Here is a 20,261-nt window from a genome sequence, read left to right on the forward strand (position 1 = left end):
TCCCTGCACAGCTGGCTTTTGCGCCATCAGCAAAAATTGTAAATGGCAAACAGCTGGACTACATGTGTCTAACACCATCCTAGTTCTGAGTTGCTGCTAAAGTGAAAATAAATGTAGAGTTCTTCCACAGTGCTTGGTAGAGTTCCTCTAGCTGCAGGAAATTGCTTTTAGTGCCATGGATATATCCCTTAAGGATTATATGTTAAGGTGTGTTAAGGAACTGGGCTGTTCTGCAAGTATGTGAGAGTCTTCTTTCATTTTCATTTTCCCCTTCTTCATGAAAAATAATTTAAAATTAAACTTATTCATAAAGGCGAGCAGCATTCATGCTTTGTTATCAGTTATTAGTCAAGTGGACTGAGAGACTGTCTACAGAGTATTTAGCTTTTGTGCTGAGAGTCAAGATTAACAACATTCTGTCTTTACAAATTAGAACTGTTGACCTATGTTAATTTGGGCCTTATTGTATCAGCTTGGAAATACTCCATGCTTATTCTACTTCTGGAAGTGTTCAAGCTGTCAAAATTGTTACCTCGTTTACAGTTAGAAACCTTGGAAAGAGGCCAGGTGCAGGTCAAACACAGAAATACCGATCAAGCAGCAGGGCTGGGCTGAGGGCTGCTCAGGAACCCAAGGCAGAGCCATTGCCAGCAGCTGCAAATGCCACGAAGGTGTTTTGCCCTGAACAGCGTGGGCTGGGGCAGGTAAGCAGAGGCAGATACACCCTCTGCTCAGGCTGGTGCACGTGGACTTCCATGTGACTGCAGGGAGTAATTGCTGCCTTTCCTCCGAAGATTAGATGATCTGGGAAACAAAGGTCATTTAAGTTTCTTGTCTGCTGTACCTCTAAGGCTCCCTAGGTAGAAAGCATCAGGAGTTCTTGGTTTTGGAGTGGCAGCTTGTTGCAGAAAGTGTGGGAGGGTAACACATCTCTGCTCTCTTGCAGTCGTTTTGCTATTTCCCTCATAATGTGCAAACGTGCAGGGATTCGGGGTTTCCTTTGTTTGCTTCCTGTTTTAATCCACAATCCAAGCAGCTGACAAGAAATAAAGCATAAAATCTCCCCAAGCATGCAGTGTGGGTGTCTCCTGTGTGACAAGTAACCGCTTTTGGAAGTCCAGAAATAGCCCATGTGCTCTGTGCATTGGGAGCATTCTTGGAAACACTGCACGGATTCAGTGCACAGGGACATGCCAGTCAGCAGGGTTCTGTAGCTGTGACACCCCACCCTGTGCCTGCTACCCAAGCCTGTGAGAGGGAGGGTCACAGGAAAATTTTTTGCATCAGAAAGGCAGTAGAAAAAATGAGGATTGACTGGCAGGTTTTATGAGTGGGCTGGTCCCATCTCAAGAGAAAGCACTAGTGTGTTCTTGTCATACCACACGCTTACCAAGTGTGTTTTGCAAATTCTCTTGTGACCTATAAACAGACAATAAAATTTCTAGGTGTGGATAGCTGACAAATTTGGAGGATTTAGGACACGAACCCACCAGACTTTATTCATGTGCATAATCCTAATCCATGCAAATTGCACCAAATTTGTTGTCACTGTTCACTCAGTGAGTCGGGGTAGGGCCTCTCTGCAGGTCCCATGGTGTTCTGAGAACGGCTCCTGCTGCTTGTGTTTCCCTTTCGGGTAACTTCTGTGGCAAGCTGCCTAGCTCATGAAAATAAGTAAATCTAACTAATTTTCCCCATTGCTGAGCCTCTTAGAAGTGATGGAAGCTGTGATTCCAAGTGCCTTGGCCTGTCTGGAAGATTTTACAAATCCCTGGGAGTCCAGAAGGAGAAAAATGCTGGTGTTAGGCCCCGGGCCCTTTTGTCATTGGGAACAAAAAACAAATTAAAAAGAAATAAAATATTTTAAACCCGCCACAACCTGGGTTTTACGTGGAAGTTGGCTCCTGAGACTTACTCGTTTTTTGTTTTAAATCCGGCTCTTTTTTGTTTCGCCGCGAGAGGGCGGCGGCGGCCCGGGGAGCCCGGCGTGGGTCAGGCCGGGACCCGGCCGGGCGGGCGCGCCCGGGCGCTGCTTCGCTCCCTCGCTTGGAGCTCCTGCCCTGTCCCTCCCCACAGCCTGCGGCACCCCGGCACACCCGCTCACACCCCTCTCTTGCAGGTAACGTTCCGGACAAGGATCTACCACTGTAACATTAACAGCCAAGGCGTCATCTGCCTGGACATTTTAAAAGACAACTGGAGTCCAGCGTTAACCATTTCTAAAGTTCTCCTCTCCATCTGCTCCCTCCTCACAGACTGTAACCCCGGTAAGTCCACCTGCCGCCTTGCATTCCTGCCAACACCTAAATAACGTGGCCCTCCTCATTCCATTGGTATTGGCCAGCTCAGTTCCTGCCTCCGGTGGAGCACATTTCCCTCTCCAGGGCAGTCAGAGAGGGGCTGGAGCTGTCGGAGGGGGATATCCCCTACCAGCCTGCTCTTCACTGCTCCTCAGGCTGACCCATGGGGAAACAAGCGATCCTCCTGCACATGAAAATCCTTCCCCTTCCAAACAGTCTGCACTGGTCTGTAGGGCTACAGTAATTCAGTAACGGAGCTTGAAGAGCCACAAACAGTTCTGAAAACAGGGGGTTGACATTTTACTTTCCATCATCCATTTAAAAGTGACCAGCTATGCTGCAAGTGGTCATCACTGCTGCTCTAACCCACCCACTGTACACACAAGTTAAGAGGAATATGTCTTCATGTCTAAAGTCATTTTACAGACTGCATTTTTGTATGTCTAAAGAGGAGAGAAAGGCGAGATTTAACAGTGTACTAAACTTGTACTAAACCCCTTCTTGAGATTTTGTCTTTCCTAGAAGGCAGCTTTACTTTGTTACAAGTACACTTAGCATGAGTATCTCAGTCACCCTTAGAAGGAATAAAATAAAACCTGAAATGCATGAATTGGTGAAAACCTTCAGTAATGCAAAATATGACTGATTGTTGTGTCTTAAACTTCTTAAAACTTTATTGGCATTTCACTTTATTAAATTACAGATTAGTACATCACCATAAATACACAAAATCAGAGAAGATACAGATCATCAACTCAGTATGTTTAGGTTGTTACAGTGTACCTTGCCTGTGTGTTTGCCTTGTATGAAATTCACACTTCAGCTTTATTTAAAAGTTTTTATTCTGTAACTTGTCTGAAATAAGCGGTGTGTTTCCTTTTCAGCTGACCCCCTGGTTGGAAGCATTGCCACTCAGTATATGACTAACAGAGCAGAGCATGACAGAATGGCCAGACAATGGACCAAAAGATACGCTACATAAATTGGATTTTCTTCAAACTCTTACATTATTTGTCTGTGATGGAAAGAGCTGCTTATGATTTTGAAGGGGTGGGGGGAGGGAGGGTGCTGGTAAAGAGTAGGGTATTTCTATAACAGATTTTATTCAGTCTTTTATTTCCTAAGATTTTGTTGTTGTAACTTAAGGTATCTTGCTACAGTAGACAGCTAGGATTTGGAATAGCATACTTTAAGACTGTAATTAGTTAAGCAATATTAGCTCACATATAGTACCGAGAAGAATGTAAACTTCTTAGACTTCTTTGGTTTTCAGTTTGCTTGCAATATGTAAAAGATTAAAACAGCTTAATTTTGTACAGGTACATAGGTTGACATTTATGTAAAAGTCCTTTCAAGACTCTACACACTGTTTTTGCTTTTTGTTTGTTTGGGTTTGAGGGATTTATTTTGTTCTAGGTTGAGCTTATTTTTTTCTTTCTTTCTTTTTTTTTTTTGTAAAAAGATGTTGGGATTGTTTTTCCCTATGGAGGGCACATTGGTATTTAACAAATCCTTTTTAAAGACTGTCATCTCATGATCTGTGATATGGAGAGGTGGATATATCGCCTCATATATGAAATGAGAAGTAGTTAATGTATTATTTTATAAGCCAATCTATCTTTGTGAAAAGAATAAAGGGTTTAATCAGGACTTACGGTAACCTGTAGTGAAATACCTTAAGCTGTTTAACTGTAAGGTGTGGAATAGGAGTCACTCAGTGGATTGGTTGTATGTTGTGGGCTACTTAAGTCTGCATTTGTTACTGTGCTAATAAAAAGATGTTTAAAAAAAGAAAAAGAAGAAGAAAAGATTTCTGCTTAGTCCCTTGCTTTGTCAATTTGCTAGAATAGCGTCTCTGTATACTTCAGAGGATTTATGCTGTGGTTAAGGACAAGGGAGATCTGCAGGTGAGTGCACTGACTGCTGCTATTTTAGGAAGACACTTCTAAGACAAGCATACAATGAATGATAGCATAAGACCTTCACAAGTGTTCACTAAGTGTTGTGCAGGTACCTGGCCATGAGGAGGTAACTTACCACAGAGTCCATGATAGTTAATTTTTAGCTTAAGTTTTCACAGCCTTGCCTCTGCAGGACTGACATGTTGTTTGAAAGTACAACCAGAAAAGTGTAAGCTATCTGGAAGATAAAGAGGCCAGAAGCAAAAGGAAGAAAAGAATGTCTTGATGCTTTTCTGATGGAGTGGTCTATCCACACTTGGAAGAGAAGGACTCATGCCCTGGTAAGGTAGCAGACAACACCGTAAAGGCGTATCTGTAGAGCCTTTAACTACCTATAAAGATTATCTCCTAGAGACATAGTGTTTACAGTGAGGTGTGTAGCAAGAGGGCAGTTAATTGTGGATATGGCATTTGTAACCACTCCCTTAAGGTACAGGCCGGAAGCACAGATTCATTTTCACATGGAGAGTGCTTCACCTTGCGACATTCTTGTGAGTGCTGGGTGGTCATCTGCACTCTCGGATTTGGAGCAAAAAAATTCTGTATGTATTTCATTTGAGTACCTCTCATCCTATCTAGATACAGAGCAAATCTAAATTGGGCCAAAGTGGTCTGTTAGTTAAAGGTGTCCTTTCCTTTGCTGGGTGGCTGTGGATAGTAGCACCATACCCTCATCAGTTGAACTGCTGTCATTTGACACAGTGCTTGTTTTGGTGTATGAGTTCCCTCAGCTGTTTGCCTGTTCGGTATTACATAACACTAGGAGCATCTCTGATCATCTTTCTCTCTCTGCTACTGAGTAAAGAGTAAATGGCTTAATCTCTCAGTAGGTTTTTGCCAGCTTCTTGCTTTGTGCCACCAGGACATGTCAAATTAACTTGTAACTGGTGGGGGCAACTGATTTGTACAATGTTTATTCAGCAGGGTAGAGGCTTTAGAGAGGAAGAGAGAAAGATGGTTTAGTTTCCTAATTCATTTTTCTTCTTTATAATAATTTTTCTCCATTATCTTGTGAAAGGACTCTAGTTTTGCAGCAGGTAAATAATCCCAGTGACCTAGAACAGGGTTTGAGTCAGTGGAACAGTAAGAAAAAAATACATGTTCTGCCCATTAGCTATCACATTATACTCTGTACTTTGCCTATTAGCCCTGTGTAAAACTCTACTACAGCAAGTTTCATTTTTACTCAGTAACAACCACTGTGTGCATATCATTTGTAGACGAGACACCAGATTTTCCATCACTTGTCAGTAAAACACTGTAATATTTAGAAAAAACATCAGAATAAGTTTATGAAAGAAAACAGTGGGTGGTGGTTTTTTTTTTATCTGAATGCCTCAAATAATCTAAACTCTAAATTTAGCCAAATCAAAGAAAATGTGTTTGCCTTTATGTAGCCTATTTGGAAAAATGGCCTTAGTCATTTAGAAGATCTGTTTCTCTTGCCTGTTTTAAAACAGTCAGGTCCTGGAAATCCAGTGGAGCAAGCGAGCAAGCTACACTTGCACTGCACAGCTCTGGCAGCCTACAGGTGACATCAGTCTTGGCAGAAAAATTGGCACCAAGTCTGCAGCATGCAGAGCTGGACAGGAACCAGTCATCCCCATTCTTTCCATCTCCAGGCATTTTAAGTTGATTCAGACTTGTCAATATGCACTCCTTTGGCTCAAGGGTCAGCTTTAGTGATGTGCTATTAGTAGACATCTTCACTAATTTTGATTGCTTCAAGGCTGATGGAAGTCCCTTCAAGAAAAAGGGTTCTGCAGAGCTGAAGAAGAGGAACATGACCCACTCCTTGGTAAGAGGTTGCAGTGAGGAGGTGAACCACTGCTGCTCTGAAGTCACCTCCACTTGCCAAGCATGCAAGCATATACTGGGTCTTCTGGGTAGGGAGAAGCCCGGAGCACACTTACACGTGTGTTCAGTAGGAAATGAGTGAGGAGGGAGTGTCATCCTGCAGCACTGCTGGGGACAATGACTATTACTGGCCAGGTAGGGGGAGGTCGTGCTATAGTGCTTACTCAGCTGCAGTGTTGCAATGGAAACAATTTTATGTTCCTAGCAGGGCATTACAAAAGCTTGCTCATTCATAATTACTCTCTTATCTTACTCCTTGGCCACAGCAATTCAAACTATATTGAGCAAAGCGCATAAACAGTTTCGTCTACCTCCATTATAATGGTAGGGATTCCTGCTTAATTTTCAGTGAAGTGTACTGCTGCTCTGACATTAATAATGCTGACAGACTTTAGTAGTGCTGACAGGCTTTATTAATCAGTATTCAGGAAGAGCAGTACTATGAGCTTAATTGTGATCATTAAGCACACAATTTAGCAGTTATGATATGACAGTGCAAATATTGCTTGTGGTTTTGCTGATTCACAGTGAAATTCTTAGTATTTGTTCAAAAGAGGATTAATTTAGTGGAAAATGCAGAAACTGGGTACTTCACTCCCTCTCCCTGCTCTTGCCTTCAAATATAAAGAAAAGCTAGCATCAATTAGTACAGCAGGTTGTTAGATGCCAAAAATCTGGCCCCTGTCTCTGGGAAAAGTGGCTCTTTCTGTCCCTCTATATATCCCCTTTAGTTCAGTTTACTGCCAGGCTGGCCTGGGACAGCAGAGTCCTTCAGCACACAGGTTTGCCAGTGTTGAGGCAAACACAGCACGTGCAGTTGTGCTCCTGCAGCCGGACCATGTGCAGCGCATGAAGACCCGGGCCGTTTGTACAGGTATTTCTGGGCATTTGCCACAGGGATGTCTGCAAAAAGACAGCCTCCTACCCTCCTCAGCCCCCACCTGCAGAGTCATACAGCACTTTGTACCAGCTGTTATCTGGCCTATGGAGGGCAGATTGCTGCAGCTTACCTGAGCAGCAAGGTAAGCGTGCCCTAAGCAGAGCCCAGCAATACATCCTGCATACAAAATTGATCCGTATAATCCTCAGAAAAATTACCACCTATGAGAATGTGACCGATTTGTAGTGGACATGCTGGAGCAAACCCATAGCTGTGTTGTCCTTAGGTTGTTCAATCAATGAGTGCTCTGAGAGCTTTTCTGGTTTCTACAAATGAATTCCTGACAGGAAAGCACTGCTTACTAGACTTCGTTGACAAGGTTCACGTTGGGGTATTTCCCAGAAGATGTGGGGGGTGTTTTTTTCTTTCAGACACTAGCAAAACATCAGTGGCTAGATCTGGTAACTGTTCCTCCCACTCCATACCCTTTCCTACAGCAAGACACTGATCTCAGTCTCTTGCAGCATCAAAAAGCCCTATGGCCCTATTTAAGGTCAAGGTAAAAGAACTGTTGCCATTTCAAATATATCACCTTTCCAAACTGAATGCTTTATTGCAGTTAATACTTTTTGTGACTACAGGCTATAGATCTGCAGGGCGATTATATACTGGTAAGCTTGTTGATTTGTCCCTCAACATGGCTGTATCCAGGCATAGTAAAAGGCCCTGCTAAGAGGTATCCATCTATCCCTTCCTCCTCCATAATCCTGGCAGCAAAATGACTGCTCTCATAAAGTGCTTTTTGAGGCTTTTACCAACAGTGGCTTTTTCAAGCCAAGTCTGTGAGAAGGAAGGATGCCTCTTAGCTATAAGCTTGCTGATTTTATTGCTGAATGATATTATTGCTTTAAATGGAACTGCAAGGAGCAAATGGCACAAAAAGGACTTAGACTGTGACCTGGCAGCAGGAGACAATGCTAAGCTAGTCTAGTTTTCACAGTTATTCCCTTTGCTCTTCCTTCCAGGCAAGGGAAATGTTGATTTGTTCTGGGCCTGGGACAGTTTGCTAGCTAAGAAGGTGAAGGGTTCAAGCAGTGTTTTCCGATCTGTCACAGTCACTTCCCACAGTCTCACTTTCTCAGCCCTTGCCCATTGCTGTGCTGCTTCTGTTTCCACTTGCCTTTGGTCCAGGAGGTCAGTTTTGTTTCCCAAGACAATAACTGCAACCTACAAACCAAACAAGAGGGTGAGCTTTATACCAAAACCATCCACCAGCCACAATCCTTTTAAGCAGCAGGCAAGTAGTAACACAGTTCAGACTTGTTCTGTAACTTAGCACTGGCACAAGGTAAGTTGCCTGTAGTTTGGAAGATCAGGGTCTGGGATTTGAATTAGCCTCATCTACTTATGGGTTGGAAGCTTGTTTTAATCATAGGATATGCAGGACTTCCCCTTCTTGCCACCCCGCTCCCCGCCCTCAGTGATTGCTTGAAGGGAAACAATACCCAAGAGATCCAAAGTTAAACAGCCCTATTCTCCACTTACGTGGGAATTGAGCTGCCCTAGACAAATGATAAGAGCATGATATCCGAGTAGGTCTCCGCAGCAGATGCTGGAGAGATGAAAAAATGCACAGCAGCAGAGAAAGCCTGGATCCCACAGTGGTGGATTTTGTCTTGTTTGTTTCTTTCCCAAGCCCCATCCCACAATATAAATAAAGCCAACTGTGCCAGCAGACCAGGCAGGCTAGGCTATGGGGCCCCTCTCCCAGCTCAGCCCTGCCGGCTCCCCAGCCCCAGGCACCAAGAGCCACCCGAAGGACTGAAGGGGACAGTCTGCTGAGAGTGGCAGATAAGCACCAGCAGCATCCTCGGGGGAGCAGTTCCAAGAGCAGCTGGTTAGCTAAGGAGAGCAGCACAGCGGTATCAACTCAGATCTGCAGTTGTAGGGATCCATCAAGTGACTTGTGTATCACCCAGACAGTCCAGTGTGGCTGAGCTCAGTAAGTACATGCAGCCTTCCCAGTGCTTCAGCTCTAGGAAGTGCCAAAGGCAGTACTGGCCACATGAAGCCACTGCTCCTCCTTGTTTCAACTGTTTTCTAAAAATGTTTTACCAGCATCAGCTCTTAAGGGAAACCATGACTGTATTTTTAGTTCAAGATCCTTAGTCAAACTGTTTTCATCTCTACACTAGTGGTTTGACAAAGATCAAGTGATAAAGTCCTCTCTTGCTGATGATTTGTGGGGTTTGCTGTGGCCACACCTGCTTGCTCTTTCCTGTTCATCAGGCTAACTCCAGGATGCCTTCTACTTCTTTCCAGCTAGAGATGTTTGTCCTGTTCCTGTGAGGTCTGAGGCTTCCTTTCTTTTCTACAGCAGGCCAGGGTGTTTGGAAAAATGCTGCTTAGGGGTTTTTTCCCCCTCTGTGAGGGCTTTGAAAGCATGTGCATTTACCACATGCTCCAGCTGAATTTTAGCTATGACAAAGCACTGTCAGTATAAGAGAACAAAACCTCTATTTAGTATAAAATTTGGCCAGGCTTTAAGGTGCGTGCTGGAGAGCTCCCACAGCCAGCAGAGGCAAGAAACCAGCCATCAGTGCTTTCTGTCATCTGCCACACAACAGGGGACTGTGCCACTCAATGAGTTGAAATTCTGCCAGCTCAGAAGCACCATGTGTGGAGATACATCCCCAATTCAGTAAAGAATTCATTCTAGTGGAGCCCAGACTTTAAGTTACAGAATCATTAATCTGCTGATTAACAGTTACCTTAAGGAAGGACTCCTGATCTCACCTTGTACACCTGAAAGCCTATTTTTTAACAGAAATCATAGGAATTAAAGCTATTTTATCCATCTGACTGTGGCCACCACTTTTTTAACTATGTTATCCTCAGTAAAAATCACAATTTTAAGCTCTCCAAAAGGATAAGCAAATTGACTGTTTTCTAATATACCTGCATGCAATGAGAGAGAAGAATTCTGACAGGTTACACAGATGATCAGGACGCAGATCCTGTTGGGGCTGTAACTCCCTCTCTGCATTACAACATGGTGTATAGCACCAAATCAAGGCCTTCCTAAAGCAGAGTGCCTGGAAAAAATTCCTGCTTGTCCACCTTTCCTTGCCCTGCAGGGGAGTTATGCTTGACTCCTGTATCCCTGATATACGTGACAGCCTGCAGCTCACACCAGCCCTACCACCTAACATACTTCTGTGACTGCACATTCATCTGCCGTCAAACTTGAGCCTGCCTTCCTCCACCACCCTGTGTGCTGTCAGTACACACCAAGCTACATTTTTGCAAAGTCTCTCCCTACCATTATCCAATTAATTCTTCATGCTTTTTTTTTTTTTTCCCTTCCTTTTAAACAGCATAGAACAGGCATTTGGAAAGCTGTAGGCTAAAGACATTAAACAGGGAAAACTACTCCAGAATATAGATACTGTAGGAAAAGCCGTAATGCTAATGCCACATGCAAGTTATATTTGTTTAGCTAAGCTGGAACACTGTCAGCTGAAAACACTAGCTGCTTTCTAAGGGAAAATAGAGCAGTCATTTCACACAATTGAATTGATTCAATATGGTTGTTAAAATACATTAAAGCTGCTTTGCCAATTGACTAATGTCTGGGAGACCCATTGTCAATTACACTAGTTTGTAAGCCATCAAGTACATGAATACAAAACAAACAAAGATAATGCCCTTCGTTATATTATTCTATGCACTTGACTTCCCCTGTACAATATCTAAAAAAACATGAGCTGCACTGCTGTAGACCATATGTTTTATTAGTCATAAGTGTCCTGACTGGTGCATTCAGCTGACTGAATTTTAGCTGTAGTAGAGGAAATAAGGAGGGAAAAAAAAAAAAGCATTCTTTTGCATGACCTGCACGGCATGTGAATTAAGCTTCCCTGGCATGTGAAGGCCTCCTTTTTGCTGGGTTGGCCAAGGCTGTGGGTACATTCATTTTCCTGAGCTCTGCGACCTTAACTTCCTATCACCGATACAGCATTTAGCCAACCATGCATGTACCTCCTTTTTGTCCCTGAAGACGTCGATCTCCTTTTTGAGCAGCTCGACTCTTTGGAAGGCTTCGAGGCTGGTCACGGCGTACACCAGGACGAAGCCGTCAGCCACAGAGAAATAGTGCTTGGGCAATTCCACACCCTCCTGCAGACCCCTGGTGTCATAAAGCCGCAATTGTTCCTTCACGCCTCGGTCTGTCTCCACCGATGCCAAATACACATCCTCCATTGTGGCACCCTCTTCTAAGCCTGTTTGAAAACAAGCAGGAATGTTCCACTGCTGTAAATACAGCCTCGCTATAAGAATTCCTTGCAGTGCAGCAGAATTTTGCCCCACAGTAGCTTTCAAGAGTGACTTGACCAGGCCTTGACCTTGCCTGGCAGCTCCATGGAGGGCTGTATTCACAGATGACTGCGCTAGCTATTTTCAATAGTGACACTGTAAATACATTAATATGTAAACACATGATTATGCCTGTAAAATTAATCTATACAACATGCACATTTAGAATAGGATAAGATATATGCTCTCTTCCCAAGTTTTCCAAACTCTGGCCACCCAGTTGTACCAGTTCTGTGCCAAACATGCTGCAAAACGAGCCTGTCCAAACATACCCTTTTGAAACAAGAGCCAGGGAACACCAGATAGTCAAGTACTAACATCTTAAGCCTACTTCTTTGCCTCATAATGAGCTGGATCATACTGCAGAGGCAGAAGACAAAGGAATAATAAAATTCCAGAAGACTGCTGGAATAATAATAATTCTGGAAATGAATGTCTATTGGTGGTACAACTAACCAATATGTGAAATTAAGCCAGAAAGGGAAGGGGATGTTTGCAGGCAAACAAGTTGCATACTGTATTTACTCAAATACACAGGGAGCTTTTTCCATCCCCTAGGGATTTTAAATTACTCAGATTTGCTAATAGGAACAAGTTCATTTACTGAAAGGCAAGAGCATGCACAAGGTAACAAGCTTTCATATACGTATCACCTGTTCCACCCTGACTATCTGCATACTGCCCCTCCTTGTCTCCTCCTCTCCACACAGGAAATACGAAGTAATTCAAGGCAGCTTGCTTTGAACTAATTAAAATTATTTTTCCTAAGCCAAACCTGAAAACAGATAAATCACCTTGGCTTTGTGTTCCTCCTGGATGCAGGTGCATAAGGTTACAGGTCAAAACAATCTATGTCTAGTGTAGCTGGGCCACTCTCAGAGTTGGTTTTAAGTATTCATATAAGCCCTCTGCAACCCACATTTTTGCCTCCACTATACTCCTATATACAATTGTTTGTTGTTGCAGGACTACAGTAATGAGTTCTGCTTTATTTTCTTTGTCTGCCAAAAAGGGACCATTTTAGTGTATTGTTTAAGAAAACACAAGGGATTATCTGGCCTATGAAAATAAGGATTTTGCTATATTCAGTGACACTATTCAAAACACTTCACATTGACAAACAAGCTAAAGCATTCCACCCACGCTGCTGGTTTCCCGTGATGTATGCAGCATTCCTGTGCAGGAAAGTGGCACAAGCTGTTCTTTTTGCCCCTCTCTGTGCAGTCTTCATAGATCAAACTCTTATTAGGTTTCCAATGATTTGATTTATCTTGCTTCCAAATATAGCCACGCTAATGTGTGGGAGCAAAACTAAGAACAGAAGGACAAAGCAAAGGTTAATAAGAAGAGGAAGCACAAATGCATCCTATGTGATTGTAGAATGTGTTAAAGGAGCATTTTTAAAGACTGAGGTAGTAACAAATCCCTTTCTGGATACAGCACTGTTGTTTAGACACAGCACTACTCTTGCTCTGCCTTGTTGTATTGTACAGACAGTTCAAGGAAATATCTGCCATCAGTAAACACGGCTTTGGCAAGATGGAAGGAACCATAAGTACCTAAGTTTTCTTTTTAAAAACCAACAAATAATATTGTACAGTTTTTCATCCTCTAAATGCTACACCATAATTCAACAGCCTCTAATATATCCAGCTTACCCTGTGACAATCTCTTCCTAATGGCATTAAAAGCAGCAGAGAAAAGTACGTCTTTTAACATCCTATTTAAAAACTAAGAGGAAAATTTAAGACCTGGGACTTAACTCAGCAGAATAGAGCAACAAATTTTGATGTGAAGTGGGAGGGGCATGTAGGAGGGAGTTGAAATTTATGCACCAGTATCAGATTCCATAGGTGAAATGTCACCTACATGCACTGGTGGAGAGAGTATATGCAAGTAGTTTCCTAAGTAAACATAGATAATTTTTAGAAATACCTGTGTCACCTTATTCTAGGCCCTGCTCCTAAAGCCCAGGCCACGTAACAGCCACCTCTTGCTGACAATGATGTTTACACTTGTTGGTAGCATCCCATTCAAACACTTCCTAGGTCTCCATTCAAACAAGAGTCAGGCAGGTTGTTGTAAGAGAAGCAACACTAGTCAGTGTCCTAGAAAGGTGCTGGCACCATTTCATCCTCCTTGCTGCAAAGATCCTGATTCTCTTTCCCTTCACTGGCATGCCCAGGCATCCTTCCACCATCTCTGCCTGGGTGGGCACGAGCAGCTTGTGTTGGGAAGATCTTGTCCTGCAGATTGCTGCCAGCTTGAGTAGTTTTTCCATGGAGCAGAGCACTACCGTGGGCCAGCTCTCAGGTTCACAAATTAGAGGGGTGAAGGGGAACTAACAAGGTAGTGCACAATGTCACACTTCCTTTGAAAACAAAAAATATTAAAAGGCTGGAGACGGGGAGGATGAATAGACAGAAGTGATGCCACTCTTTAGCACCTCCTTAGCTGGTGCAAATCTTGGGAGAGGCAGAAAGGTCTTTGTTTTCTACCAAGTGCTGCCACAGAGGAACTGCAACGGGAAGCTTCAGTCATACAATTGGGTGTTGTTACAACCCCTTGTGGCTTCCCAATGAGGAAAATAAAAGGCTCAATATACTAATGAATACTGCACAGTCAGGCTAGGCATAACAGATTGATCACAAATACCTAAGTAAATCAAAATTTCAAGAGGGATGGAATTTCAAAAGTTCCTAGATGGATCTTGAACATTAATGCAGTACAAATTTTTTGTCTTCTTGAGTACTTTTGAAGATCTCTCTTTTCCCCCTTTTCCAGAGGAATTCAGCAAAGAGCTCCTAAAACCTGCTATTTCTAACATTTGTAAACTGCAGAACAACAGGCTTTTCTTATTTAGATCTCAAAGGACAGTGTATCAGAGGATCCCTGACTTGGGAAAGAGCTGGACAAACCTCAAGAAGAGCTGATCTCTTTAGATTTAGCTGCTAGGGAAGTACTGGTCCCACAACAAATAGCCAGGCTGTGACCCTCAGTTACATACATTCAGTTCCATTTTCATCTGTTTCTAAAATGTAAAGCTAACTGCACTATCACCAGGTAGTTCTAATTTAAGAAGTGAAGATGAAAAAAGGTGTCTTTGCCCATGGCAAGGGGGTTAGAAGGAGATGATCTTTAAGGTCCCTTCTAACACAAACCATTCTATGATTCTATGAATGTATAATGATTCTATGAATGCATAATTAGGTTAATTAGCCTCCATCACATCCAAAGTGTAAGCCAAAACCCCAAATCCCTCCAGCTGGAATAAGCGAGGCAATTTCTCTCATTATGGCTTCTACCACGGTAATATATGGTGTTTTCATTCCTAGCTAGTTAGAGGATCTGAAGTAGCTGCTTATGAATAACCTGACCATACCAGCTGTTTACACAGCCAGGAGGCAGAGAAAAGTTTTCTGCAAGGGACAGTTCTCACCTTCTCCTGTTGAGCTGATAAGTTTTAGTATAGGCTGAGAGGCCAGAAATAATTTAAAGGCAGAAGAAAGACTCCTTTCTTCTTCAATGATGCACCATCACTGAACAGGAACACTGTTTAAGGAAAAATATCCATCCTCTTTACAGACATGCCCTGTGCCAAAGGTAAGCCAGCAAGTCTCCTGCTAGCCTGGCCAAGAGAGGTCAGGCCAAGCAGTGCCAGGTACCACAGGTACTTAGTGGGACTATCTTCTGCTGCCAGTCAAGGACCCTTTTCATGGCTGAGGAGATAAGACTGGCCCCTCTTTCTTCAGGACAGCAAGAAGGTGGAGGATTTGGACAAACACAACACTTAAGTCACAAAAAGAGAGATCATCCCAGGTACCAGGCAATCACAGAATCATAGAATAGTTACAGCTGAAAAAGATTTCTAAGATCATCGAGTCAAATGGTTCAAACAACTACATTATTTTACGTGGCTCTGAGAGCATCTCATCTATTTGTCCCCTCCTTTCTCCCTGGGACACAAGGCAAATTCCCTTGCAGTTTAAAGCCTAGCACAAAATCCAATAACAGGCATCATTGCTCAAACGCTACAGGGACACAAATAGTTCTTTTTGGGGGTATTCCTCCTTCCTGAGTACTTTTTCCTCTTTGACCTCAAGCAATCTTACAGCAGTGTTAGCTGCTGACCATGTAAGTAACAGTGGCACTTAAGGACTTCACCCATGATGAGCCAGGGAAACCTGAAGGTGCATGTTTTTCTAGGAAAAGAAACAGTGCAACTGGGTTTACAGCACCATCACCAAGCACACAGCCAGGAGCATGGGCTCAAAGCCAAGGGCTTTACATAGCAGCATGAAACCTCCAAGGACTCTAATCATTTCCCTAACACCAGCTGTGCCACCACTCCTTTTTACAGGAAAGTCAACAGGAGGCACATGAGCATTGACAGACTCATGGCTGATTTACAGCTAGGAGGAGACCCTTGTGACAGTAGCTGTGACACCTCAGAGAATGGCAGCAGACCTTGTGCTCTGAGCCCCCAACCAGGTTCTAGCGTGCCTCTTGTCACTGAGAGGAGGATGTGCCTGCCATCAGAACGGAAAGACTCCCCATGTTGGCTCGGCCATCCTCCCCACGGCTCCGGGGCCCTTGGAGCGGCCGCAGAGCTGCTCCTGACGTCAGTCAGGAAGCACAGGTTTTGAAACAGCTTGTGTCCATGTTGCCATGCCCAGTGAGCTGCCTTGCTGGTTGGCTCTGAACAGACAGGCTTTCAGCGAACACACGGGTCCCTCCTTACCTCCGGCCAAAAAGGCCAGCAGCCAAGATGTACATGTCCGCTTTCTGGAGCTCACAAGCTTTAGGAAACGAGGATCAAGATCCTGTAATCATGTTTCAGGTGGGGAAGGGCCACCCCTGCAAAGGTAGCACCATTGTGCAGTTTAAAGCAGCTCAGCTAAGGAGCAGTTGAAGACGCGCCATTCCTCAAACTCTGTCCTTGCACAGGGAGATCCTCACAATGGCATCCTGCCTCTACAGTTTGGGAGTTAAATCAATACAGAGCGGAATAGCAGCTAAAGGTCTTCTGAGAACCATTTCCACCAGCCCATACTTCAGACAACCTCTACCAGAACTGCCTATGTGCTGAGGAAAAGGCAGGGAGCATGGTGACCACTCAGCAGGACTGCCAAAAGCACCAGCTTATTGGTCCATCCCTCCAAATGTGCCTGATGGCCAGTGTAGGGGAAATCAAAATTGCTGGGCTGTGGCCACTCATCTCTTGGAGGTGCAGCAGCTCTGTAATGACCCTCTCCATATCTTCATCTTGACTCTGCTACTTGTCCTCTTTCTCTGAATGTCTTAAGAACACAATTTGACCAAAATCACAGGAAACAGGAAACTACCTTCTTCCTTCTCCCCTTGCACTCCCCATCTGCTATCAGCTGTTCCTTCCCTTACCAGTAACTCCAAAAAATAAAAGCAGAGCTTCAGGCAAGGAAAAATTATCTTTTTAAGTGCAGGGTGGCCGGGGGGCAGGTCTGTGTTGGTCAGTGGCCAAGCTGGAGCAGGGCATTTGGGAGTGACAGAGGGACACCCACAGCTAAACCCCAGGCACGAGGCCTCCCTCCGGTTATGTCAGCCAGTGTCCATGACGTTGTATAATCATGTACATGGCTGGCTCCATAAATAGCTCCTCTGATCAGCAACACCCGAATATCCTTCCTGCCTGGCTTGCTAATAGGAGGCAGGAATTAATGCAAGGCAATACGATTTAAGTAACGTGGCCTTGCTCACGCTGCTCGGGTGTCTCTGACAGTCACACAGCCCAGCACAGAGGCGAGGCAGGTTGGCAGCAAAGGGAAAAAACTTCAGCCTGCAAAGCTTTGCAGCCTTCACGTTGAAAGCTACACAGGGCTACGTGCCTAGCACTCAGTAGGATGCTGGAAACAGATGTTGCTGCAACATTAGAGGAAATCCTCCTTTTAAACATGGGTATTAGCACACAGTTCTGTATCGCTTTGCCAGCAGATTCCTCCCATCCACACATTTTAAAGGTGCAGTGCTGCAAAGCACCATGCTAGGAATCCTTGCATTTATCCAACAACTTATCCTGATGTCTAATTTACCTGGCTCAAGAAAAAAATGCGAAGTGACTAAACATCTTCTGTCAAAGCCCTGGTGCCACCCTTTGTTTCTAGGTGAGGCAGGAATAATTTGTCAGCCTGATGATCATTGCCATTCCTTTCAAAGCCAAATGCGGAAACAGAGGGAAACATGCCGCTTTTGCCTTTGTTCCCTTCCTTTTGTGCACAGCAAATATCAGGCATCCCCTGTTCCTCTGTCAAGTCTGTTTTTCCCGTGAGGATTTCTTAAGAGAGCAGAGACACTTGGCCTTCAAAATTCAGCACAGAATGTGGAACCTAAAGCTGAGCTGTTTTTCTTTCCAGAGCTTTGATTAAGTGTTAGCCAAAACCAAGCAAAATAAAGCTTTAAGAATGTGAAACAAAAGTCTAAACAGTGTCTACACTCGTCATGTGACAGCTATTTATTTTTCAGGCATCTATGGCATCTTTCAGGGAACGAGATATTTCTTTTGTAAATATGCAGCCGGCACATCACCTACTTTCAGTGTTTCTTTTTAAACATTCTTGTATTTTATTACCAGGAACATCATGGAATGAGTTCTTCTCCAAGACTCTTTTAAAAATCCATAAGACTATGAATTTTAAGAACAGCCCAGAGATGCCACAAAACCATATTTCCTCCTTCACCTCAGTGCAGTTCGCAGTCCTCCATTATTGGTGTTTTGGGGCCCACACCGAACAAGATGCTAGAAAAGGAAACAACCTCCCCCCAAAAGTAAAAATGTCTCACCAACAGTATGCTTTCCATAGAGAAGCTGCTCCAAAATCGCAGTCTTTCCCACTGAGGCCATTCCACAAACCACCACCTTGTAGCCCTTTCCCATGTTTCCCGAGGGCCGGTTCCGCAGCGGAGCCCTGTGCAGACAGGGGAGGCTGTGAGCCTGGCACGGCGCAGGGATGGGCACCAAGGGTGGGAGCCGAGCCCACGGAAGGCGCAAGGCAAAGCGCCAAGCAGCGGGGGCACAGCTCCCTCCCAGCGCTCACCAGCGACTGATATTTTTAGGACTAAAATTTCCTCCCACACCATTTTTTTCAGGTTTTAGAAAAGCTGCCAGTGGTGCTGATGCTTGCCTGCAGCCTCGACACTTGTCCTGTCAGGTTTGGGGAGACTGGGAGTGCTGGAGCATGCACACCCCCAGGGCACGGGCTGTGTTTGTTGGTGTGTGTGTGCACAGCGTTATCGGGCTTCCTGGGGGTGGGCTTGATGGTATTTCATAGTACCAGGATGGCTTCTAGAAATGCAAGAAAATGGTGGTTCCTTCCCTTTTATTCTGCTCACAGAAAGTTTCTAGCTTTTACGGACTAGGAACTACAAAACAGGAGTGTTAAGAGACAGGCAGAAGCAGAGGAAAGCAAATGCAGAAGCAGGTTTTTTCGGTCTGCTTTAAATCAGTTCGATGGGTGGGGGTTGGTTCTAGCAGGAAGCATCCAGCAGCTAGGGGCATTTCCCTCTGCCAGTGAGCCATGGCAGGGCAGCAGGCCCTGACTCAGTTTGCTGTTTGGAGCCATTTCCCACAGAGAGAGCTGAAGAGTACCTTGTCCGGACCAGGAGGGACTGGCGTTGTCCTGCTTCAATTCCAGGTTAACCAGGCAATGCTTCACAAGCCAGGGTGCTCTGAAAAGCATATGCTGAAAAAAGAGAAAGGTCACCCTGCAGCCGCAGGTAGGGAGGCAGAAGGGACTTGCAGGCTGAGAAAGCCAAACTCTTAGAATCAGAATGGCTTGGGTTGAAAGGCAGCTTAAAGATCCTCTCCTTCCAGGCCTCTGCCGTGGGTTGGGATGCCACCAATGAGACCAGGTCACTCAATGCCCCATCTGACCTGTGCCATGCAGGAGGGATGGGAGCAGGGACAGGAGCAGACCAGTGGGTAAAGCCAGGGCCTGCAGAAGCAGGCTTGATGGTGTCCCCTCCCTACCCTCCACTGAAAAGGCTTTAGGATTGTTTCTAGGGTTTTTACCCTTAGCATTTACTATTTAGAATAGAATAAAATAGAATCATTAGGTTGGAAGAGACCTTTAAGATCATCCAGTCCAAACAGCAACCCAGAACTACCACAGTAACCACTAAACCACTAAACCACATCATCCAGCAACAAATCCAGATGCCTTTTAAACTCCTCCAGGGATGGTGACTCCTCAGCCTCTCTGGGCAACTTTTCCAATGCCTGAGCACCCTAACAGTGAGAAATTTTCTTCTCATACCTAATCTGAGTCTCCCATCTCAGCCATTTCCTCTGGTCCTCTCACTGCAGCCACAGTAGAGGAGACCAACCCCCAGCTCCCTACATTCTCCTTTCAGGGATTGTAGAGAGTGATGAGATTTCCCCCGAGCTTCCTCAAAACTAAACAAATCCAGCTCCCTCAGCCCTTCCTCGTAATCTTACGATTTAAAAAATTATTGTTATTTTAGATTTTTTTTTTTTTTAAGGCTTCATTTCAGGGTTTTAAGCAAAGTCCCCCCCCAGTCCCTAACGTGGGGGGGTTATGGGGGTTGGGGAGAGGGGGTATATCAGGAGATGCCGCATCTCGCCAAGTCCCTGCCCCAGGTGCAGCCCCCGGGCAGACCGTGCCCCAGTGTCCCGGCCCCAGAGCGCGGCCGCGGCCCCGGCCCCCGAGCGCGCCCCCGGGGCCGCCCCCCCGCCGCGAGCGCGCACCTGGACGGAGCGTCCCGGCCGGCCCCATTGACCGCGCGGGCCCGCCCCCGGCTCCCATTGGCGGGCGCGGGGGGCCGGGCCGGGCCGGGACCGGCGGGGAGGGACGCGCGGCCCGCACGCCCGCAGGACTACATTACCCATGAGGC

At 45.0% G+C, this 20,261-nt stretch overlaps 2 protein-coding genes across 5 annotated transcripts in view; one reads left to right on the top strand and one right to left on the bottom strand.

Moving 5' to 3' along the window:
- LOC107200574 (ubiquitin-conjugating enzyme E2 E1) overlaps positions 1-4,108 on the top strand; it is a 45,759-nt gene extending 41,651 nt beyond the window's left edge. For 2 of the 3 annotated variants that reach the window (XM_015619261.3, XM_015619263.3), the window contains 2 exons: positions 2,120-2,267; positions 3,185-4,108. In XM_015619261.3, the coding sequence (XP_015474747.1) occupies positions 2,120-2,267; positions 3,185-3,282 (246 nt within the window). In that variant the 3' untranslated portion in view covers positions 3,283-4,108. The remainder of the gene's footprint in view (positions 1-2,119; positions 2,268-3,184) is intronic. The other variant, XM_015619262.3, reaches the window with a different exon arrangement.
- NKIRAS1 (NFKB inhibitor interacting Ras like 1) lies at positions 3,724-20,186 on the bottom strand. Of its 2 annotated transcripts, none has more exons than XM_033511901.1 (4): positions 20,116-20,186; positions 18,997-19,090; positions 11,040-11,281; positions 3,724-8,225 (listed from the first exon to the last, which is right to left on the bottom strand). In XM_033511901.1, the coding sequence occupies exons 2-4, from the start codon at positions 19,085-19,087 to the stop codon at positions 7,986-7,988; spliced, it is 573 nt and encodes a 190-aa protein (XP_033367792.1). In that variant the 5' UTR covers positions 19,088-19,090; positions 20,116-20,186; the 3' UTR covers positions 3,724-7,985. The 2 variants fall into 2 exon arrangements, with proteins under 2 accessions (XP_033367792.1, XP_015474752.1); XM_015619266.2 differs by lacking the exon at positions 20,116-20,186 and adding an exon at positions 18,192-18,316.
- Between the last annotated feature and the right edge of the window lie 75 nt (positions 20,187-20,261).

This window comes from Parus major, chromosome 2 (genome assembly GCF_001522545.3).
Source record: "Parus major isolate Abel chromosome 2, Parus_major1.1, whole genome shotgun sequence".
In the NCBI taxonomy this organism is placed as follows: Eukaryota; Metazoa; Chordata; class Aves; order Passeriformes; family Paridae; genus Parus; species Parus major.